This window comes from Ambystoma mexicanum, chromosome 9 (genome assembly GCF_040938575.1).
Source record: "Ambystoma mexicanum isolate Mex_15411 chromosome 9, UKY_AmexF1_1, whole genome shotgun sequence".
NCBI lineage: Eukaryota > Metazoa > Chordata > Amphibia > Caudata > Ambystomatidae > Ambystoma > Ambystoma mexicanum.
In genome coordinates this window covers 80,179,819-80,204,474 of record NC_090931.1, presented here as the reverse complement: position 1 = coordinate 80,204,474, position 24,656 = coordinate 80,179,819, and the positions used below count along the sequence as shown (strand labels likewise).

Below are 24,656 nucleotides of genomic sequence, written 5' to 3'. Positions count from 1 at the left end.
AGACCAAGGCCGCAAAGGTCCCTTTTTGGCTACTTTCTCTAGTCTGTGGCAGGCTCTCCTTATGTTGTCATGGTTTTGTCTTTTTTTATTTTTTTTATTAATGAAGCCCGATTGGTTGAGTGTATTAATTTGGGCATTTGGAGCTCAAGTCCGTTCGCAGGTATTTTTGCATAGATCTTCGCGTCAGTGTTTATCAGTGCTATCGGACGGTAGGAGCTGCATTTTGAGGGGTCTTTCCCCGGTTTGAGGAAAAGGATGATCTTCACTTCCTACGTTAAGGCAGAGATGTGTTGAAAAGGTCTGTGAGTGTTTGGGCTAAAATTGCTTGCAATTTCTTGTAAAGGGCGGCAGGATACCCATCTGGAACCTGCGATTTGTTGAGTGGGAGGTTTGCAATTACTTGGAGCACCTCTTCTTGTGTGATATATTGTTCTAGCTGGTCGCGGTCTGGGGTGGGGATTTTTGTCAGTTGGGTTGTTTGTAGATACCAGAGTGGTGCTTCCACATGATCTGTTGCATAGAGAGCAGTGTAGTAGGAATGAAATTGTGCTGTTATGTCTTCAGTCGTCGTTGCCCTAATCCCCTTGTGATCCTCCACCCCAGTATGGTTTGCCTTAGGTTGACGCAGCTGTCTGGCTAGGAGTCGGCTTGCTTTGAGCGCGATAAATTCTCTGCGCAGTGTTGCTTTAAATGCGTCCCAGGTCACGTCTCCCCTTGTCCCACCCCCGCCCCCCAAGCATTTAGAGTAAAGAAGTCTTTCATTTTTGTGTTCTATATTATTGCTGACCACCGGATCTGATGGGAGCGCACTGGGTAATCTCCAAGACCACAATTTGGGAGTTTGCTTGGGGAGGGTCGGCGCGTGATCGAATATCGTAATAGAGTGGGTTTCTATCTGCAAAATGGTGCCTTTTAGCGTTGCTGAGCTCCAGATGTAGTTGATTCTAGAGAATGACTTGTGGACATGGGAGTAATGTGTGTAGGCAATTTCCGCCCCTTTTAGGGTATGCCAAACGGATGGTTACAAAAATGTAGCGGCCCTCCTTGTCTGCATTTTTGTGTAGGATCTCTCTACTTATGTGCTGCCTTTTTATCGCTAGGAGGACTCTGGCTCTATTCCCTTCTGCGTTTGCCTGGGTTATGTTGGGGTATTTTCTGAATTTCAGTTTGAAGCGGTCTTGCTGCTGAATGTGTTTCTTGTAGGGCAATTATGTCCGGTTGGTGTGTCTTGAGGAGGCTTTCTATCTTCCTCCTCCTCACTGGGGTGTTTAAACTCCTAATATTAAGTGTTAGGCATCTGAATGTATCCCTGTTGTTCGGGAGTCCCGCTTATCCATTAGCGTGTGTTCGGTCGCCCTTTTTGGTGCTTTGCGTTTTCCCTTGTGTATCTAGGTGTGTTTTTAGCTTATGTTTCCGGTCTGTTTTGAGCCTCTCCCTTCCCTTGCCCCCATCCCCACTCGCCCCTATAACAAACTTAACAAGTCTCGTCTCCCCCCAATCCCCTTCCCCCCCAAAGTGTGGGCCACCCTTGCTATTTCACCCAAGGACTCGGTCCTCAGAGGTGGACCACTAATTAATGAAACCCGGGATATGTGCAGGATATCCTAAAACCCTGGTTATCTTGTCGCTGTAAGGAATCCAATGCGAGATCCGTCTGTTTTTTGCTTGTGTTACCATATGTTACCTATTTCGACCACATTGTTTCTTTACTGAGGAGTCTGTTGCTTTCCCTTTGTCTGGAATGGGTTGACTGGAAGGGGTTTTCTTGTGGTTTCGTTCCAGTAGGGACCATTCCAAGATCTGGGATCCCTGTGAGGCGAGGGAATCATGTGGAGGTCGGCCCCGGTTGTGGGTCTGAGACTATTCGCATTAACCGGGCCTCTTCTTCTGATGTTATCCAATGCGGTTTCCCCTCCCAGGTGAATAGAAGACCGAAAAGGAAAAGTCCACCGATGGGATATTTTCTTGGATTTTAGATGGTCCAGTAATTCACACAGATCTCTTATTTTTTGGAGTGTTGTTTGCGACGGGTCCTGGAAGAGCTGGATTTCTTTGCCATTGCAGGTGATGGGTGCCGCCCTTCTGGCCTTCTATAAAATCCTCTTTTTGTGGATAGTTTGCCAGTGCTGGTAATGTTTCTCTGGGACGTGAGTCCGGATCTGGGCGTTTGGAGCCCACTGTATGGACTCTGTCAATTGGGATATCAAGCTCACCCTCCACATCTAGGAGATCCTTAAAGATGTTTGTGACTACCGCTTTTTGGTCCGTGTCTTCAACTGTTTCCGGGAGGTTTCTGATCTGGATGTTTGATCTCTGGGATCGGTTTTCAAGGTCCTAACACTGTTCTATGTAGTTTGTAGCCCCTGCCAGGTGTTCCAGTAGTAATCTGCTTGGGTTTTCTTAGGATAGGTTTTGAAGACCGTTCTCATTCAGGTCTGACCGTTCTTCCAGTGAAGAAACATCCCGTCTTAGTCCGGATAGCGCTGACCTGAATTCTTTTGTAAACTCATTGAACTGGGATTGGAAAGGGGCGGCTAGTTTCTCCAGGAAATCCAGAAAACATTGTCCCATGACCTCTTTTGATGCTGCCATGCTGGGGTATAATGACTTGGACGTAGTCTCCTGGGAATGGTGCGCTCTTTCTAGCGACTGTTGTGCCCCTCTGGAGCGCAGCTAGCAGCCAGCAGCCAGCAGCTTTGGATTGGGATGGCAGCTAAGGTCTTGAGTTGCGTGAGCTTCTGATTTTAAAACAAAAACAAATTATTTTATTTTATCTTTTTGGGCCTGGCATTGGCTGTCTCCCCCACTGGGGGATTCTTTGTCTGTTGGGAGTTTGTTTGTGTAGGGGGCCAGCAAACTCTTACTGTAGCGTATGGTGGGAGCCCCTGTGGTCGGTTGCCTTTAGGTCTTCTTGTCCTGGTGGGTCTTTCCTCCCTATTGTATCTGTGCCTAGGATGGAATGTTGCTGTGGGGCTTTCAGGACCCTCCCGGATGACTGAGTGAATGGCAGCATTTTTTTTAAAATTTATTTTAATTTAGAAACTTTATGCAGTAGCCTCCTTTGTCTGGGTCCCCCTGGGGCCTGTATTCTTCACTGCCTCTTGTGATGCGCTTGCAGTGTGGGACCTCTGATCCCTCAGTTGTTGGTGACTGTGTGCCTCCACTGTGGGCCTCCTCCAGCTGGGCTACACGAGGTATCGGTGTCCTCCCCTCCTACAACCCTCCTCCCCAGAGCTTTGCATGAGCTGATGGCGCTGGAGGGCTCACCTGGGAATTGACGGCGTTCCCTCTGGAGGCCCCGAGTGTCTGCCGGTGCGCACTGCCTGAGGTTAGAGTGGCGGCGGGGGGGTCTGCTTCCTTCCTCCCCCACGAGGCCCCGGTGGGAGTTCAGAGGGACAGGTTCCGATTTACACAATGATTGCGATTGCTGAGGACCTCCAGTGAATTTGAAGGGTCAATGCTACTTGACCAGCAGGATATCTAGGTCCTGGTCACCCACCGGGAACCTCCTCTAGTGACCTTTGTTCTCTGTGGCGGGTTGGAAGGAGTCGTAGGACACACTGTGGACATGTTACCTTTCTTTAATGAAAATATAATTAAAAGGCCCATCTTTCCCATTACTAAAGGGATCGCCCCACCTATCTAAATTAACTAAAGGTGCTTGTCTGTGTCTGTCACCAGGATGTCAAAAAGTATAATTGGTCCTCAGTTCCAAACCTAACTCTTCCTGACCCAACCACTAATACAAATAACTTTAAATAGGCAAAGGGAATGTCTCCCTTCCCCTGGTCGTCTCTTCTTGAGTTCTTCCGAGCAGCTTTCTCTTTAAGGCTCCTGTGGTTTATTGATGCACAAATGTCACTCTTTAGAATATAGGATTCTTTGTTATCTTCACTGATAGTCTCTTGACGTTTCCTTCATGAGCTCATGTAGCTCTTCCCATATGCTTGTGGGCCTTGCCTTCTCTTTAATGGCAGCGTTAGGATAATTTTCCTTTAAATAGCATTGTATGACCTTATCCAAATTGAGTCCCCCCTCCCCCTCCTGGGTTTTTGGTATTTGATTATCTTTTATGATTGTTTCCTTGACAGTCTGACTTCACCATACTTGTTAAATTTATTTGCAGTGGGTTCGCTCCTCCCTTCAAGCCTCCGTGCCTGGGGGCATTTACCTTCCTCCCAGCCTATTCACTTCCACTTTGTATCTATTTCCCAACCAGCATTGTTTGTGACTTTCTGTATTGATTTCAGAAATTTCCAATCGGGCTCATTGAATGTTCAACTTTCATACTTGTGACTTTGAGAGTTTTCTCTCCTTTCAATATATTGCCCAGGCGTTTTTCCTACCTCTCCTTTTCCCCCTGGTACCCTTTTCGATGCAGGGGAACCTCACAGGCTTGGCGCGCATTCAGTTTTTCGCCTTCTCATTTGTGCTTCTGTGTCTCACTTTGCTGGCGTTGCGTTCTTGGCTCCTTTGCAGTGGGAGGCTGTCTACGGACGCAGGTAGCAGGGAGCTTGCAGTACTTCCTTCTCAGGCGGTCTCTGGGCCGTTGCCTGGGCTCCTTGCCCACCACCTTGCACAGCGTCTTAGCTTCCCGTCCCAGCAACGGATCTCCCGTTGCAGGACTCGTCGACTCTCTGGCGTCTCTCTGGTGTTCCTCACCTTTCCAAATGTCCAGGATCTGCAACTTTGTTCTGCTCCGCCTCTCCAAGGCGTAATGACGTAAGGGGGTTTCCCCTGCGTACCCTACTCTCTTCTCACAAGAGCTACTCATCCCAGTTATATGCACGCCTCTTTTATTTTAAAGAGACGTCTCCTTTTCCTTGGTATGGTTGTGGTGTTCCCACATTGCCTGAAGGCAAACCTAAGGATGATAGATCAGTCTTCATAGCAAGCAGTGCCATAAATGTAGATGGGGTATTTGGTGTAGGGCATTCCTCCTCGGAATGGGAGTCCGTGTCTCCTAAGGGCGGAGTCACTCCCATTGGGGGTCCACTGGCCCAGACCCCTACGGAAGATCTTGCGTAGCGGGCTCAACTCCCTAGCCTCAAACAGGGTGGCTCCCACCTGGGGAGAAGGGACGAATACTCTTGATTTGTCACAGATCATATAGTCGTGTGTTTTTTTTCTTTTTCTTTCTGTTCTCCCGCTTGGTTTATTAGGTGTTGGTGCATAATCTCACATCAACCGAAGCCTATTCTTGATAACCTGAACTAACTCTGCAATGTTCTTTTCTCGCAGATATACAGGAAAGGGGTCCCATTGTATACATGTTCTGCCCCAGAGTTGAATAATAGGACTTTGACCATGCTCTTGTAGACCTGATCTGTCTCCTACATCAATTCCAACCTTTACTGTCCCCCCTTTGCTACACTACCAGAAAGCTACTAAGAGCCTGCAGGAAGTTGAATTCTCAAGTCCATGGAAACTGGGTGGTGGCCTCTTTATGGGATAGCCACATCCTCATCACTATCTAGAACAAGTTCCATGGAATTTGGCATATCTTTAGAAGGCAGACTCGCCGACCTGGTACAGTGATCATTGGAATTCTTGGGTAGGCTTCTAACTGGCCTTTGTGGAAGCCATTCCTTTTTTTAAAACTCTTTTTATTGATTTTCACAGGATAACAAGTAAACATTCCCCTCCCCCTCCCCACCCCCGCCCCTTCCCCACCGGCAACGAGCTTGACCCCTTCAACCACCGTCCATACGGGATAAAATTCTACAGTCAGTGCAAATCCAACAGTCTCAATCGCTGTGGGCACCACATCACCTTAAAATCGTCTTTGAGAACGTTCAATAATTCCCCCCCAATCTGCCGCAAAGCGCTGGATCTTATCGTCCATGGCGTAAGTCGCCCATTCCAAGGCCACTATCTCTCACATCTTTCGGAACCAGTCTTGAATCATAGGGACCTCTGGGCCCTTCCATCTCTGGGCTATTAACAGCATTGCGGCAAGAGTCATAACTTTAGCTTTTTCCCTTCCTCTAGGTTCTCCTGCCTCCAATCCCTCCTGGACACCCAGGAGGATGTGCACTAGAGTCCTTTTGTATTCCAGCCCGAAGGCCTGCCCCTGAGCCTCCCGTACTCCCCCCCCCCCCCCCCCCCCCCCCTCACCCCCCCTCCCAAAACAATGCAATTTTTGGGCATTTCCAAAAGATCTGCTCCGCAGAGCCCGCCATCACACAGCCCCTCCAGCAGACCCCCCCCCCCCGACACTATGGTAAATCCTATGAAGCCGGGCAGGGGTATAATGCCACCCAAACATAATCTTATACCATGCCTCTTGCAGGTGGGGAGCCTTGACCAGTTTAGGAATCCTCCTCCACAGCTTTTCCCAGTCCATCCTACTGACCTCACATTCCAGGATCCGCTCCCATTCCCGCATGTAGGCCCATTGGACCCCCGCCCTAGAGCCATCCAGAATCTTATAGATGTTGGAGATGAGATGACATCAGCCATTAGTTAAGTTATGGAACTCTCGTACAGGTGCCGAGGCCTATGCGGTTTCGGGAGCCACAGCACATCTGCTAGGTTGCGATGCGCTACGGCCCTGTCCATCCGCACCCATTTGTCCTGCGTCCCTTCCTCCCCCCTTCAGCCATTCCCTGATAATTCGAAGCTGTGTTGCCTCGTAATACCGCTGGAAATTCGGCAATGCAAGACGTCCCTCGCCCTTTGGAGCCATCAAAAGTCTGATACCCACCGTAGGCCTTTTCCCCTCCCAAATGAATCCCTTAGTCAGTGTTCCCAACTCCCTGAAGTAGCTCGCCGGGACTGGCTGCGGGACTGCCTGAAAAAGATGCAAAAGCCGCGGGATTGTGACCATTTTAACCGCGGCTATCCGCCCTATCCAGGACACCCTTAGATCTCTCCACCTTTAAAAATCCCTCTTGATTGCTTTAAGGAGCGGGGGAAAATTTGCCGAGAACCAACCCGCCAATGTCGCCGTAATTCTCACTCACAGGTACCGAATCCCACTCGAGATCCACATGAAGCTAGTATTCGCTCTCAGGCTCTCCCTCTCTGCTACTCCAAGTGTTAAGTTCAAAACCTCCGATTTATTGGTGTTAATTTTTATCCCTGAAGCCACCCCAAAGGTCTCTAAGAGGGCCACACTCGCCTGTAATGATTCCCGTGGGGCCGTGAGCATGAGCAGCATATCATCAGCAAAAGCTGCTACCTTATGTTGCTCTCCTCCGAATGGGACACACCGAATCTCCCCCGTCTCCCGGAAAGCCTGAAGCAGCAGCTCCAAATAGATCGCATACAATATTGGGGAAAGTGGGTAGCCCTGCTTTGTCCCTCTCTGCAAGGGTATCTTTCTGGAGGCGACCCCGTTTACCATCACTCTAATAGAGGGCGCCTGATAATTGGACTTGACCATCGACAGAAAGCCACCCCCAAAGCCCATCTTCTCCATTACCCTGAAAAGGAAGGACCACTCCACGCGGTCAAAAGCCTTTTCCGCATCCAAGGCGCATCCAAGGCCACCAGGACCGCGGGAGTGTGTGTTTTCTGCACTTTTTCAATTATGTGGGCCACTCGACGGATGTTGTCTGCGGTTTGTCGGCCCCTAATAAACCTGGCCTGATGGGGATGTATTAGATCCGGGAGGATGGAGTCAAGCCTGTTGGTCAATATCTTGGTGTAAATCTTAGCATCAAGGTTAATCAACGGTATAGGGCGGTAAGAGGCTCTCTTCTGGATTTTTATTTGGTTTCAGTATTAGGGTGACCTTAGCCTCTTCCATGGAAGGCGTAATTCTGCTCGTGAGACGAAATGAGTTAAACAACGAGGTGAGATGCAGGATCAACTGCACACTGAACAGCTTGTAAAAGGCAGCTATATAGCCGTCTGGGCCTGGAGCTTTGCCTGGTGGGAGAGCTCTTATCACCCCCGCACCACCTCCTCAATGATTTCTCGATTTAGGACTTCACTCATCTCCCTGCTAATTTACCCCAACTGGATTTTTTGGAGGAAGTCCTCCTGCCTGTCGCCTGGAGGATGTTGGAAGGTGTAGAGCGACTCGTAGTACTCAGCAAAGGCCTCCTGAACCCCCTCATGGTCCGTGACCCGTCCCCCCCCCCCCCCGTGGCCGACCTCAAGGCTGTTATGTCATTCCTCGTCCTTTTACTTCTGAGCAATCGCGCTAGCAGGGAGCCAGTTCTATTGGCCTTTGCATAATATTGCTGTCGCACAGATAATAAGGCCCCCTCCGCCCTCTTAGTACGTAGGAGTTCCAACTGTCCAATCGCTTTCCTATAGGCTTGCATTGCCCTCCTCGAGGGGGTGCCCCCCGCCGCCTGTCTAGCCACCTCCACTTCTAATTGCGATTCCAAGGCTTGCAGTTGCTTCTCTCGGTGGGCGGATATCACTATCAATTCCCCCCTAAGGGTGGCTTTAAAGGCATCCCACCTTGTGTCCTCCCCAGTAGCCCCCTTCTTGTTGGTGTCAAAAAAGAACTTGATCTTCTCTTCAACGCCTTTTCTGATTACTGGATCCCTCAAGATGGCCCCTGGGAGTTTCCAGCCCCATATCCCCCTTCTCCTCCGACCCACATCTAACTCCAGAGAGACTATTTTGTGATCTTCAATCCCTATCGGCCCCGTGCATACCTCCCGAATGGCTCCAACTAAAGCAACCGAGACCCATATGTAATCTTTTCTTGATTGGGAACCATGAACGCCTGACAAGAAAGTGTGCCCCTCCTTGTCCCCCCTTAGCTCCCTCAGGCATCCCTTAGCCCCAACCTGCTGACTCTTTCCTTCAAGTCGGCTGACATTGCAGCTCCTCCCCCTTCCCCCTGCCTCCTGTCCTATCCTTTCTCTTATCCCAAGCAGAGTTAAGATCCCCCAGAAGGACAATTTGACCCCACGAGTGCTCTTCCAACAAATTCAAAACCCGTTGTAGAAAGGGTTCCTGGCGCGTATTGGGAGCATACACTACCGCTATCGTCAAAGGGACCCCCTGACACGTCCCCTTTACCACAATATACCTCCCTTCCTTATCCCTAAGCACCTCGCAGGACTTGAAGTCTACCGTGTTCCTAATTGCCAGGGCTACCCCCCTTGCCTTACAGGGGGCCTAGACGTGCAAGATCTGATCAAAACCTCGCAATTTCAACCTGCTCTGGTCCTTATGGAGCAAGTGTGTCTCCTGAAGACCCATAATATCTGGCTTCTCCTTTTGTGTGAAGTGCTCCAGCTTTTTCTTTTTGAGGGGGTATTCAATCCCCTCACATTATGTGTTAGCCCCTTAAAGGAGAGTTCCGGGACTTTTTTTTTATTGTCCCTACGGTTCGGCCATGTGTTTTTAAGCATAACTCGGTAGATTGTAGAAAACTTTCCTATGGACCTTACCCGACTTTTCGTCCATTAACGCACTCGAAATCAGCCGCCATTTTCTGATAATCCTATCACTTGCCGCATCGCCCTGGCTCACCTGCTTTTGCGGCACTAAATCAAATCCCCCGCCCCTGAAACAGATTTATCAAAACATTCATATTCCCCGCCTCTATCCGTGACGTGACTGTGCTGCGTAGGCAAACGCGCCCAGGCGTCTTCTACGCGACTCCACACAGAACCCGGAAATCAACACAGATCAGCTCACACAACACAGCGCGCCACAATTCGCAATATGAAACTGTACTTTTAAATCAAACCGCAAGATTGTAAATTTGGTAAAGTACATTTATTTGACATCAAATGTTTAGAGAATATTCAGCGATTTTCATTTTTATTTGCTCTCGATCCAAAAAGTTCGTTTTGAGGCACGCGATGTTCCTTTGCTGTACACAGGGTCTTAGATCATCTCACAATACAGCGCCACAATTCGGAATATGAAACTGTGGTTTAAAAGCAAACTGCAAGATTGTACATTTGGCAAAGTTCATTTATTGGACATCAAATGTTTAGAGAATATTCAGCGATTTTCATTTTTATTTGCTCTCGATCCAAAATTGTTCGTCTTGAGGCAAGCGATGTTCGTGTGCAGTAAACAGGGTGTTGGTTTACGATAAAATAAGCTCTTCGGCCGCACTGATAATCGCATGGCTGTTCCAACAACGAGGCACTAGGCCACCACAACGGTCTGTATGTTGCATCTAGCCGTTAGTACCGCGTAAGGGCATACTTGTACTTGGCGATCGTCCCATAAAATGGTCAGGGTGGTAACGTTGTTCACGCGGAGAAGCAACTGGCGGTTAAAAAAGCCGTCCGCCGGTGTCTGGTACTCGTGACACATGCAGTAATGCATGATGTACCTGTTTGAAAAACATAAACAATGAAATTAGTCTCACCATCAGATCTTTATTAAAATTATTCATTTTATATATTCGGTCGGGAAATTATTTCATAGCTAGGACAGTGCAACTGGGTTTTATACGTCAAGGGGGGGCTGTAGGATACTGAGACAGTCCCTCAGTGCAGGGGTTGACAGGGAGTGCAGGTGGGGAGTGGAAGGGCCCAGGACCGAGATCGCAGACAGTGGACCAGTTGTAGCAGGGGAGAGGGAGAGATAAAGCAGAAGCAAAGGTTTTGAGGTGCTTCCGTAAAAGTAGACGGTTCTCCCCAAGATAGTTCGCGGTACAAAACAATATGCCACATAGAACGAACAAGTACAACTTAACCCGTCTTTAAAGCTACTGTATAGTAATTAAATTGCGGTATAAACTCATCTAAAGAGTTACTTACATTATATTTGCATTTTCCATTGTGTCTGTGCGTAGGGCAGCCCCGAAATACCACTCCTTCTATGCCGGCGTTATTTCTTCTAATGAACGAACATGAAATGGCTTTCGTTTCTGAAATTATATTCATTATCGTTTCTTACGTGGTCCCGGCCTGTCAAGGTCAAAATACAATAGAACCTTATACTGAGTCGTGGGCCATTCTGGCACCCGAGAAAAAATCAAAGCAGCTGACCTTCACTTTGAACGAGCACACATTCCTAGTTAGCTACATTCAGTGTAAGGCATTCTCACAGGACTTGAAATTTACACTCCATCTTTGCATTTTGTCTGCGTGCTTTGCAGCCCCACAGAACCATAAATACGGAGACATTCTATATTTTTTGAAAAATGATTTATATTACTGTTTGGTTTAATTTAATGCGCAAATGAACAAGGTTGGATAGATACACATATTCAATGGGCCTGCGACATGAGGAGACTCGAGAGAACAGACAATCAAATTACAATCATTTAAACCGTGATGTGTATTTCTCAATGAGTTCTTCTTTAGGTGGACATGGAACAGAGGCAATGTTGGGTGGCAATGCAGTTGTCCCCTGCACAGGTTCGTTCACAACTCCATTTATGTGCCTATCTAGGACGTCAACAATAAGTTTCTCAATAAACTCATATTGCATATCCTCAAACACTGGTTTGATCACCCATTGTTTACTTCTTTTAGTGAAGGCCTTATTGTAGCTAAGCGTCCCTAAAGTTCCGGTCGTCCTACTTTGTTGACGGCCAACATTATGGTTATGTGCCAAGACCGCTAAAAGAGTCCGATTTATCATGCCCTCCATGCCAAAATGCAATCGTTTTGGCCTGTACTTGAGGCACATATTGTGGAACACCTCCAAATCTCCTGTGTGGCAGAATTCCGTGAGTCCCCTCAAAGCTTTTGTTATAGTTTTATCAAATACAATCTTTTCAATGGCTTTGTGAGTGGGTGATGAAGGAATCAACCACTTCTTCTTCCGTGCCTCCTCTGTGGACAAATGGCCATGTTCACAATTGTGGAAATGTTGGTTCGTGTTCCATCGGTGAAAGTTTGTACAGTGTGGCATTACTGACCGCCATTTTTCCAGTAGAATTTCCAACGACCCTCCACATGTTTTTGAGCTCCACCAAAGATGGTTGCTGATTGACTTGGACCACTGTGAAATACCTTGCAATTCTTTTTTTTTACCTGCAGCCGACAATTTTTTATTGATTGATTTTGCAAGATGCCAAACGTCAAATTGGTGATTTATATTTTTGTACTGTTCTCTCATTGTCTTGGCAATTGAAACGTGTCTGTCCGTGGCTATCAGGTCGATCACCATTCCCCGCGATTGTAGTTCTTGCAATGATGCTACAAAGCCAACTTTCTCCATGGCCACTGAGGATGTACTTTGTGACACCTGCACGACCACCGAACTCACAATTTTCTTACTTTCCATGTCCTGAAAGTGGTAGGTGCAGTACTTGGCTGAAAATCCTGGGCTGTCGCACTGTCCATCACCGGCTAGCCTGAACCGTTTGCCCGCGAATGTACTATCAATAGACATTTTTTCCATTCTCCAAGCTTCGCTAATGGCTGGAAATAGATAATCGGTTTGGTATTTGTAGAACTGAGTTTTCGCAATGAAATGGATTCCCACAAACTGAAAGAAAGACTCTAATTTTTTAAAACTTGAACCACTAAAAAGTGCAGCCGCTGCACAAAGTAGATTGCCTGCTGGCAGTTGTCCCAGCATAGGTTGTGCAGACCATGTGAAAGGATGATATTTTGTACAGGTGGCATGTATTTTAAGGTTAGTGCCTCGAATTGCACGAGTCACATTAATCAATGGCTCCCCACATACTTCCCCACCTACCAAATGCCCACATTTAATCCGAATAATAATATCAATCAAACAACTATCGAATACAATGAATTTGGCCTCTTTCCTTATACTGTCACTCTGCATCCCAGCTGGTTCGGCCTGTAACGTTGAGGACATGTCACTCACATGAAAGGTAGAATCTCTGATATCGTCTTCCGCTATGTTCAGTGATATTGATGGTGTTTCATTGTCGTCTACTTCATTCTCTTCCATTGCAACATCTGTTCCTTCTCCGGCGATGGGTGAATAAAACAATTTCTTCAACTTTCTCGCGGTCTTAGTTTTTGCGGGTGTGGATTCTGTGAATTGATCTCCGACTGCATCCGAACTACCAGGAGGACATTCACTATCAATGGCTGGTGGTGGTATAGCTCCGTTGTCAATCACTTCATATTCTTCCCATTGGCACGATGCTTCTCCAGTCTCAAGTCCCTGCCAAAAGGTTTGACAAGCAACATCTCTCGTTAGCTTCACTGTCTGTGTAGATCTAGTTCGTACACCCACTCGCAACTAGAGGACAGATTGGAAAAGGGGTGTTCAGTTTAAACACAACTTACAGTATTGAACTATTAACAGTGAAAAACAACATAATATAGTGACCAGGACACTAACCTTCTTTTGCTTTCTTTTCTTTGAAACTTTCTTGCCTCGAACTTCAACATCAGGACGCTGTTGCTCCGACTCGTGTGTGCATGTCTCCACTTCCTCTTGCGCTGCAACGACTATGTTTTCCTGATAAGCACATCCATCACGCACTGACGCTCCATGGACTCCCTGAAACATAGAACTTTCATTAGTATGTATAATAATATCGAAAACACAAAATGTACTTGGGGACCAATACCCACGTACATCTCAATAGCAAAACACGAATGAACGCTTTGTGTAGAACATTCAAACGACAATTATTCACGCATTGTTCATCTAGTTAGATGGAACTGTCAAGATCCATACCTCGTGCTCCTCATAGACTTCCATTGATGATATTATTGAAGATGATGCTTCAGTGACTCCCTGAAACACAGTAATTGCATTAGTATGGTTTTCTATTTTGATAAAAAGAACAGAAAGTTTGTGTTTAAATAAATAATGGATATCTAAATATGATTCGATTTGCTCGATCGTTGGAAGTGTCACCACCCAGAAATCTGCATCAACTACTAGGGGTGATGTTCTTGTAGAAGAAGCTCCGTCATCTCCCTGAAACATAGTACTTGCGTTAATAAAGAAGGAAGTATAGCGGATGTAATCACGTCATATGATTTCGCTTCATCGAACTGTCAGTATCCATACCTCGAAATGCATAAGAACATCAAGGGACGATGTAACTGCGGTGCACACTTCTGCAAGCTGTTGCGCCGACCCGTAACTGCACGCTCCCCCTTCTTCTTGGACTAATGCTCCATCGACTCCCTGAAACATAGGACTTTCATTAGTAATGAACACAATATTGAAAAAAGAAGACACATAGGAGGGCGACGACAGAAGGACATATCAATGGCTAAAAACGAAAGCAACATTGTGTGTAACAATCACGCTACAAGAATGCAAGATCTGATGGTCTCCATCGATGGAACTGTCCTGAAACGTACCTCGAGCATCTGAGTGACATCAACGGTAGTCGTCAATACGTTGGACTCCTCAGCATCTCCCTGAAAGACAGTACTTGAATTATTTTGGATAACAATAATTATAACTGAAAACAAAGACTAGAGGATGAGTACAAGGGTGTACCATTAGGTAAAATAATTACACGATAATTACATGCCTAAAACAAGTCAGTGGCAGAATAGCCAAGTAAGATTACCCGATAGGCGCTTGAAGTGGCTGATGACTGCAATAACGACACGGATGGAGAATCTTCCGCCTTCATATTGAGTGGATACATAAATGGGGAAATTATTGTTAGCTAATGCTACACACTACCGCAAGGCCGAGAGATAAATACGTAAACTTGACTCACCAGTGGAGGGATGTGGATGAATAGAGTGGGAATAGCGGTTGAGAGCAATTTTCGCCTCGCTCGCGGTGTGTTCTTCTTTATTAGCAATGATGTGAAGTACATGTCAGAGGTAAAGTGCCTGCTGCAGATGCGGTATCGATCACCCCTCTTGTCCGCAAAGACTTCTAGGACTCTACTTTCAAGCTCAGAGGGTGGATATCCGCAATATCGGACCCATTCTCTTATCTGATCTATTGTCTTAGGGAAAACATGCATTATAGTACCTTCAGATTTATTATGGGTCTTCGAAGGGCAACCGCCAATGGAACAGGCAGGCATTGTGGAAAGTTCTGAAAAGTAAAGATCAATAATTCTCTATGAATACCAATGTGTTAAAAAATTAAATGACACATAAAAGGTTCAATGCAAGGTATGTTTTGGTTCTTGGAACTATACACGTTATTCACATGCGGATAAGTATTTGAATAACTTTAAAAAAATAGAAAAATAATTTGACTAAACTCAGAACATGTGACTAGTTCCTTGCATGTACTGTCTTGAACGAAAAGAAATTGGACGCAAAATGAGTATGGTACATGGCCTTACCTTGACGAGCAAACAGTTAGATGCAGGGATCAGAGTAGTTTCTTGTCGTTCACAGGTTGCAAACTGACGAGTTTCCTCGAAGTGGTCACGGAAGTTCACAGAGACGAAGAGCAGATAACCAGCACCTTCACGGGTTGACTAGCAAAGTGCAAAGAAGTTCTCATTAGAAATATGAAGTGGGTTATAAAGAATTCGAAACAGGGGTGTGTTTGTGAATGAATGACGTGTATATGTCGTGGCATTATGCGGTTTGCAGGGGGCCGTCCAGCGTGAGGGGGGATGCTTGGCAGGAGACACGGGGTCTGGCGGTAGACATGGGAACAACAACCCATGCTCTATAGACCACTTTGAAGTGTACATGGTCTTTGGCACCTCTTGGCCTTTATCGCTCCCTGACAGCTCCACTTGGCAGCACAAGTACCCCGGTGCGAACTGCCTTTGATAGGGCGGGGGATGGATTGGGGCGTTGGTCGTGCAGACAAGACTCGTTTGCCGCAGGGCCTCACCAAGGAGAGGCCATCTAACTACATGTAAGAGGCAGGCTGAAGGATCTAGTACATGGAAGGCAGGGGGGTGAGTTTATAAATACCTCAGCCTCCCAGGAGAATATATGGGTGCAGTTCACCCTGGAGACCCTGGATGCCTAGGCAGTTAGTCAGCAGCAGGCTGGCCTGTGGTGGCAAGGCGGCACGGGCCAGAGGGGGTCATCTCTGTACCCGGTGCCCAAAAGGATGATTTATTATGATCAACCATATTGATTATTTACCTATAACCATGTTTTGTATCAATAAAATCCAACGGCCTTCCTTTTATTGCCAACGCTTGAACAAAGTGGTGTGGTAAGTATTTTTGGGGGAGGAGGCAAGGCCGGGAGGCTTGATGCCAACCCGCAAAATAACATATGTATGTCTGCTGCATATGGGTTCAACGGTTATGTGGATTGAAGGTGGGCGGCCAGCGTGAGGGAGGATGCTGGCCGGAGACATGTGGTGTGACAAGACAAGGCGCAGGAAGACTATTCAATGGAGACACACTAGATTCATTTAAAAAATCAAAACAACCATTGTTAAAATATATGTTGGGTTTTATTTTAGATCTTAATTTCAATTGAACATAAATAATAAACATTACACATTGTAAAGTTGCGGTTGCAGCACATCCAGGGAAAATCCGCGGTATTGTCCACTGTCGCTGGGGAAATGTTGTCTAATGGCAAGTACCGCACAGGCAGGTATTACTCTCCGAACGCGGTGTCCGAGCCTCCCGTGAAGCCACCAAGTGAAGCAACGATAGGCCACCAGCCTGTACCACCTGTGAAAATTAAAGATGCAAACTGTATTAAAATGACAACTTTATTATCACTGTCGATTCAGGTAAAAAATGTCATTCTGCTTTGAAAAAAATTCTATCTAGAAAATGCACAACATGGAACCAATTTACATGCATTCGAATGATGAGACGACCATGAAATAGTAGTGGCATCACTGACATCACAACCAGAGTATACTTACTCGTTACTCGGATTACGCGGACGAACAGTGCCGCAAAGTTCGTGCATAAGCACCATCATCATCCTCAACACGGTCCGTGAGAGGCAGGCTTCCCTGAACTCTGGCAGCTCGGTGATGCATTGCGGACTTGGCTCGCCTTCCGAAATGTAGGCCAAGCACCCGGAATTTTCACGGCAGCAGCAGTTCTCCTCCTCAGTTGGCATTAGCTCGCACCGATTGCACGTGCACCAGGTGGAGACGCCGTCCATGCGACATGGTCCAGGCTCTTCATCCGTTGACTGGTCCTCCCAACTGCCGTCCGAATCCCCATCGTTTTCGCGTGCTTGCCTTTCCAGTAGTTCTTCCTCGGTGTACTCGGGCTCGTACATATACGGCATTATTGTAGCCATTGTGTGGTAAAGAAAGTAAAATAATTTATAGCGGTGGTACTGGTATCTGTTCACACGGGCTACAATCAACGAAGGTAGCTGACCAGAGCACAGAAACGAGTCACAGAATACTCAAAGTAACACACAGAGAGTAATGGAATCGAAAATCTGCTGCTGTGTGTTGTGAAACGGTGTGTTTATACTTATTGAGGAAAGAGGCGTCCTGCCATTTCCATGGCGACAGTTCATTAGCTGAGGCGCAGCGATTGTTGTCACGAAACGTGCTTTGGCGTTGGGAAATGGGCGGTACGCGTCTGCTGATGTCAGGCTCAGGGGCGGGGGATTTGATTTAGTGCCGCAAAAGCAGGTGAGCCAGGGCGATGGGGGGAAATGATAGGATTATCAGAAAATGGCGGCTGATTTCGAGTGCGTTAATGGACGAAAAGTCGGGTAAGGTCCATAGGAAAGTTTTCTACGATCTACCGAGTTATGCTTAAAAACACATGGCCGAACCGTAGGGACAATAAAAAAAAAAGTCCCGGAACTCTCCTTTAAGGGAACCCCCAGTAGAGTAGAATCGCCGTTGAGTGGGAGTGTCTCCCCACATCGCCCTTCCAACTTTTGCTTGTCGCCGCCCCCCCCCCCCCAATGTTCCATCACTCCGTCGACCGTTTCCTCTGGGTCCCCTTTTCCTCTTCTCTCGGACCATTGTCCAATCCCAGGGCTTGGATCCCGAGCGACTACTCGGGCTCGGAAGGCCTGCACCAGGGGGAATCCTCCAGCTCAACGTGTAGAAGAGCAGCCCCTTTTTGGAGGGATGTGATTCGTCTCTGGGATCCCTCCCATTCGAAGAGCAAGCCAAAAGGAAAGGTCTATCTGTATCAAATCGCTTTCTCATTAAGGACCTTCACCACTGGGCCCATTTGTCGCCTCTTTAGGAGTGTACTGCTTGCCAGGTCCTGGAAGAGAGCGATCTGCTGGCCCTTGAACATAATTGGTTCTCGTAATCTCGCTGCTCTGAGCACTGCCTCCTTCTGGGCATACTGGGTAAATGCAGCCAGTACATCCCTTGGCCTCGCCGTCTGGCCCTTGGCCAACAGTCCAGTTCTATGCACACGATCCAACTCCACCACCTCTGGGCTGCCCCCAACCAAGATGTCCGCAAAGATACCCTGGAGTGTCGCTTTCAGAGTCTTATCAGGCACGGATTCAGGCAACATTTTAACCAGTTTGTTGACCCTACAGGACCTGTTTTCCAGATCTTCCACTTGGAGTTCGAGATTCCTGGTGGCAACATCCAGCCTCTCTATAGCTTCACTATTTGCTGTGTTGTCTTTATCCACTTCTTGGAGACCTTTCTCCAGGATATCGGTCCTCTACCCCCAGTTGTCGCATCTCTTGCTTCAACTCCCCCACAGCTTCATTCAGGTCTGTGCGCATTAACTGAAACTGTTTTTTGGAAAGTCTTAGTTAGATTGGCTTGCAAGGTGTGTAGCTCTCCAATGAACTTGTGTCTGGGCATATTTGCCAAATCCTCTGCTTGCCTTACGGGGGTTCCTCCCTTGTCGTGCCCCCTAGGGCCTCAGACCCCTCATTCGTTCGAGTTCTGCGCCGACTACATGGCTTGGAGGGTACCCGTGTTGTCCCCAGAGGCCTGCAGGTGCTTCACCCCCTCTTCCCTTAGATTTTGTGGTCATGCCGGCCACTTCACCCCCCTGCTGGCTGGCACCAGCCCAGCTGCGCTTCACTGACCTCTTGCTGAAGCAGGATCCGCGACCAAGGAGCAGGCTTTTACGGCCGTCTGCGCAGGTTGAGTCTGCCCCCTAATTCCTGGGGGACCTGCAAAGCTATCTCGGGGGCTTTGCCCGCTTGCCTCCTCACGCACCGCCCAGGCCTGACGCAGCGTCGCTTGATGGAGGGATGGAGTCCACTACGCGCTGAACGCGCCTCCAGTGAACGTACGTGGTCCTTCTGTTGTCTCGCCCGTCCCCCGGGAAGGCCGAATCCCCCCAGGCCTCTCTTCCCCACCTCCGAGGGGCAGGGGGAAGCAAGTCTCCAACTCTCCCACAATGCGGAGCAGACCGGGCGGGCTGATGTCCGACTGCTCCTCCCGGGTTGGCGAGGACCAGTCCTCCGCTGCCGGCCGCCTCCCAAGCCGTGGCCAGCAGGGGCGGGAGAACCCCGAAGATGAGGCTCTGCTCCTCGCCGCGCCCGGGCACCCACCTCCAGGCTATCCCCCTCCGCTCCGCGGCTCCCAGCCCCAGAGTCCCGGCCGCCGGGCCCGCCGCAGACTCCGTCCTCCCAGACCGCCTCCACTCACGGGCCGCTCCCTCAAGGGGGTGCTGGGTCCCGCAGCCCGGGGATCCGCCAGTAGAGGAGGGTGTCCCCGGCCGCGGCGTCCCACGCTGCTGAGCTCCAGGGGTTCTCCTCTTCTTCTTGCTCTCCGCGGAGCTGCTCACCACAGGTCGGGACAGCGGCTACTCCCTCCGGAGTGGCGAGGCACCTCCCAGACTCATGCCTCTCTGCACACAGCCCGTCGCTCCTGGGCGGGCCCGCTGCCACAAGCTCCGCAGCTCATCCTCGCCTCGCAGGTCCTGGCGCTACTTTCTCACCTCAGCTACTCCGGGGCACCACTCGCCGCCAGCACTCTCCCCCCCCTCCCCTTAAAATCCACGGGGGTCCATTTGATGCTTAAACGAAGTCTGTGAAGTGGGTGGTGGGCACCTTACAAACGGACGGGTCCAGGGAGCGCCGTCGGCACAGCTAATCCGTGCCGGCGGCCATCTTGGAATCGTGGAAGCCATTTCTAACACCATGTGTCACAAAGCTGTTGGTTACAATAAAAATCACAACACAAGAAATATAGTTCATCAAGATTTATTTGAGGAATTGATGGGCTTGGTCCAAAGAGGGGAAAACAGAAAAAGAAACTTGAAACGGAATGTCTCGCGTATTTTCATCATTTAGGGGGTTTCTCATGGCCTCGTCCTTTCACTTAGTGTTTGGTCGACATCTGTCTTTCTTGATCTTCCTGCTTTCTTGGCAGTGGTTGTAGATGGCTTGAGTAGTTTGGGAAGAGCCTCTCCCAGTCCCTTGGGTACAAAGTGGGGTTCGCTTGCTGGATATTGGGAGAAAATGCTTGGTCAGAGCAGATCTCTCAAATGCCCAGAGTTGCAAGCAAAATTATGTGGTCTCTCCTTCAATATCTCTCTGCAGGTTCTTGGTTCCCTGGCCCATCAACCCAATCTCTCGCTCTCCTCTTTGACACCCCGCAATATGCTTGTACTAAGGGACTACCTTCTGTCACCTCGCCCTACTCTTTTCTATCCACCGTCTTCACGACCCCTGTATCACTCCGTGTGTTCCTCCAACCACACCATGCTCCCTCTCTAGAGACTCTGGGTTCACTTCTCCCTCCTACAAGGTTGGGGCTTAAACTGCCTCTCTGCCCTCTCATGCTCTCTTCCAAATTTTCTTGGGCTGGTCCCCACCTCCTTTCTTCTTATACTTCTCCTAACTCTCCTCCTTTCCCTGGATCTTGGTGTTCCTCCTTCCTCTCTTTGCCCCTCTCACCCTTTTCCTCTACTCTCCTGCTTAAGTGGGCCGGGGCCGAGCCCAAACAGTCCCCCAAAGCTCTGGTTGAGCCGGGGCTCCCTCCCCACCAGCAAAAAAGACACTTTAAAAAAAGAAAATGTAAAATGTGCCGCCAAAGAGTCTATTGAATGAAATGAAAGAAGTTAAGTACCTGTGAAATAGCACAGTGCAATGCGATCCTGGCTTGGTAGCAGTACGGCCCGGGTGTGAATGCCCAGCATGGGACAATTAAAAAAAAAAAAATAAATAAATAAAAAAAACAAAAAAGATGAAATTCTAAATAAAAAAAAAATGTATTTTCACATGCTGGTGAATCGAACCCAAGCCCTGCCGATGACAAGCCAGTGTGACATTGCACTGTGCTATTTGGGTGATGCTGGATTACTTTTTTTTTTTTTTATTCAATACAGTTTGACATATACAGCCTGTGCCAAGCAGGCTATTGAATGAAATAGGGCTTGGGTTTGAATTCCCAGCAATGGACAACATAAAAAAAAAAATCAATAAAAATGCCTTTGAGGAAAGACTTTTTTTATTTTACTGTCCTGTGTTAGGCACACTTCAGGCCACAACCATCATTTAGCCCCCCCCCTCGATTTCTCACCCCATCCTCCTGTTTTACCTTCCTTGCACCCCCTTTCACTGTCCTCCCCCTCTTTTTAATTTTTTTTTAACCTTTCTGGGTGTTAATGGAGTTAAAAATCCGGAACGTTTTTGAACTGGAAGGCGCTAAGAGGTGTGGTGGGATACTTAATGTGAATGACTTGCTATGTAGGTTGAACGCTAAAGCGTTGTGGGACTACCCCTTTGAGTACCAAACAAAATGGAAAAATCGAGCTCAAAGTGACTTCAAAGAGCAAACCTTTGAAAATCTAGAGGTATCGAGGTCTACATTGAAGAACTGTCCCAAATGTTTACCTTGTCATATGATGGGGAAATGTAAAGATACACTCGATAGAATCTACCCCCACGAACCTTCATCGTAGGTTCGCTTTAGGCTAGGAATTCCGCTTATAGCTTGGTACACTCTGACATGGTCATCGCCGAGATCCGACAAAAATGTCCCCTCTGCTGATCAGCAAACGAAACGAATCAATTTTTTGTTAATTTGTCACATTACGCTAGAGCCAAGATGCTGGTATTTGAAAGCTCTATTGATTGAGTCAAGGTTAAATGGCACACGAGAAGCTATGCAGTTTTTAACGTGCACACTGGAGTAGAAAGTTGTGTTTGCATCAGCTAGGCACGTGCATCGAACCTGGTTATTAAGAGGGAGGAGGATACTTCTTAAATTATATATTAGGAAGAGTTTATTAGGCTGCAAGATTGCTATCCTTATAGAGCAAATAAATGATCCGTCCACTGTTATGATGAATCTAATGTCCCGTTCTCCTTGTTTGTCCACTGTCTTTATGTTCGTGCCCTGATGCCTGTGGGCTTCGGCGCGTTACAAATAAATACAAATAGGGGGTAATGCCATTAGAATGTTAGAATGATATTAATCATACGTAGATCCACTTTTAAGATTTGAATGTAGTTTTTATTGTGTATATTTCAATTTCAATTTTCAATTGTTTATTCTGATGAATTGTGCTGAAGGTCTATTCTGAATAAAGCTTTAAAATGAATTGGTTCAAAATTCAGAACTTCTTTAGGCTGTAGGCTATGTAGACTGGTGCTGACTGACTGGTTGTGAAACTACATTTGTCTAAGATGCTTCAACTTGTGTAGGGCTTTGCAGACTTCTTGGCAGACCCCGCAGAGCAGGCCTTCCTTGTGCCAGCTTTCTGCACCCGTCTGCCAGGCAAACGCTGTGGAGAATGCCCCGACTCCAGCGCACCTCTCCTAGGTATGCCCTCAAAGGCACTGTGATCCTGTCCGCTCGCCAGAATTCGATAGTGACGTTGAAGCCGACTCCTGTGTATATAGACTTTGGGCCACTTCATGAGTTTAAGGCGGTTTAGTGTTACTCTGCAAAAACTATAGTTCTTCTTGTCTCCAGAAAAGGACTTGGAAAATCCTTTTTAAGACCCTTAAGATAATTTTACTGAGCCTTGACTGGTTGGACACAGTTCATTCCTGGTTCTGGTTCATATTGCACTGTGTACTGGTTCTCTCCACGTATTACCTTGTCAGTGTTGGAGATGGAGTTTTCTCGAACATTAAAAGACAACTTTAGTGAGCCTTCATTGTGGTTGGACACTGTACATATGTTTACAAGGTATTAGAGCTGGCTTTCCTGATCTACTAATACTTGATTTTTTTGCCCCTTTACGCCTTGCATTCCCAGGAGCGAGGGTGCGAAGGTGGCCCTGATGCACCCTGAGCAGCTGAAGAAGAAATTCCCCTGGATCAACACAGACGGCGTTGCTGTTGCTTCCTATGGTATTTGTTGCTGGGTGCATGGTCTGCCCCTGTGAGTGCGGCCCCTGGTGTTTACGTGTCCCGTGCTGCTCTTGCCAGATTGCCTGCATTCCTGGGTCTGGTCCATATTGCACAGTGTACAGGTTCTCCCCACGTATTACTTTTTCAGTGTTGGAGATGAAAGCTGCTGTGTTTACTGTCAGTACTGCAGTTTCGTCTCTGTGTACAAGTGTGTAATTGGCCTACATTGACATTACTGTGAAGAAGGGTTCTGGCCTCCTGGTTGGCCTGTCAGTGTTCAATGCAGCTGTTCTGCCCCAACCCTGCAACCCAACGGCAAAAGTCAACACCTGTGAAGGTTCTCTAGCCACCCTTCGGGGTGATGTGTGTTTTTTCTTTTATTGCATTGACTTGTTTGACTGTACTTTTTCACAGGTCTGGAGAACGAAGGTTGGTTTGACCCATGGTCCCTGCTCAACGGCTTTCGACGAAAAGCCCTGTCCATGGGCGCACTCCAGTGCCATGGAGAAGTGACTGGTAATTGCTTGCACACCCCATAGCCTTTGGGTTTGCCTCGGACTGGGTGCAGTGCGGATTATTCATGCTGCTGGGCCCCTGTTGGTGGTGTGTATTTGTGTCCACCTGGAATATTACACCAGGTTCTGATGTGTGCAGTACAGTGTAGCACTGGCTTCTGGCACTCGTGCCCCTACCCCCGCCAGACCATGCACGTATTTTGGTGCTTGCATTATTTCACGGCAGATGGCTCAGTTCTTCCTTTCCCCCTCTCATGAATGATCACTATTAATCGAATTATTCTAGCTTTTTTTCTTTTCTTTACATTCCTTCTAATGATTACTCGCTTTACCCTAATGATTACTCACTTTACCGTTGACCTCAGTGTTTGTTATACACAGATGAAGGCAAAATTGGAAAAGGTAACCATGGGAACATCCCTGTAAACAAGGGATGGGCAGGGAAGGATCTACTCTGTGGTCATTCAGAGCAAGGAACACCCTACCTCTTCACATACGCACTGACACCCTCCATCACTCTTCCTTTCGTCTTTCTTTAAAAACTCATCTTCTTCATTGCTCCCGATTGCCTGCTAGCAGAAAGAATTGATGTTTTGATACTTATCATTATTTTGTTCTGTACCCTGTTACAATGCGAAGAGCTTTGGTTTAAGGCGCTATATAAAATACAAATCACTTTCAGAAAGCGCCTCAAAACAAACATGTTTCCCCACACATAACCCTACTCCTCCATCAGACCTGCTACCACTTGCCTATCCTAAAAACATTGTGCAACTTCTGTTTCACTTCCCACCCTTTAAACCCTATAAGGTGCTCTGTATCACAAGTCTAGGCGGAGAACACAGGGCAGAGGCTATCTCTCACTGTATGCAAGTAGATTAAGGGAGATTTCCGGAGACAATGCTAGCATATAACATATTAAAGGTACATACCAAGCTGTTAGTTGAAACAGGTATTCACAGGAACTGCAGGAGCAGGCTGTAAACAAAGCGACAGAGAAAAGGCAAAGACAAGCAAGTACACTGGGCAACTTGGATTGATCAGAAATAAGGGTGCACTGGAATATGATGAGGGGTCTCCAGGGATTAAGGAAAGCCCTTAGGATAGGTATCAGCAGATTACTCTTAACAGTCATACA

General features: G+C 47.6%; 1 protein-coding gene across 2 annotated transcripts in view; it reads left to right on the top strand.

The window, feature by feature from the left end:
• Positions 1-24,656, top strand: part of FOXRED1 (FAD dependent oxidoreductase domain containing 1) — a 220,850-nt gene that overhangs the window by 109,034 nt on the left and 87,160 nt on the right. For both annotated transcript variants that reach the window (XM_069614203.1, XM_069614202.1), the window contains 2 exons: positions 22,909-23,003; positions 23,418-23,519. In XM_069614203.1, the coding sequence (XP_069470304.1) occupies positions 22,909-23,003; positions 23,418-23,519 (197 nt within the window). The remainder of the gene's footprint in view (positions 1-22,908; positions 23,004-23,417; positions 23,520-24,656) is intronic.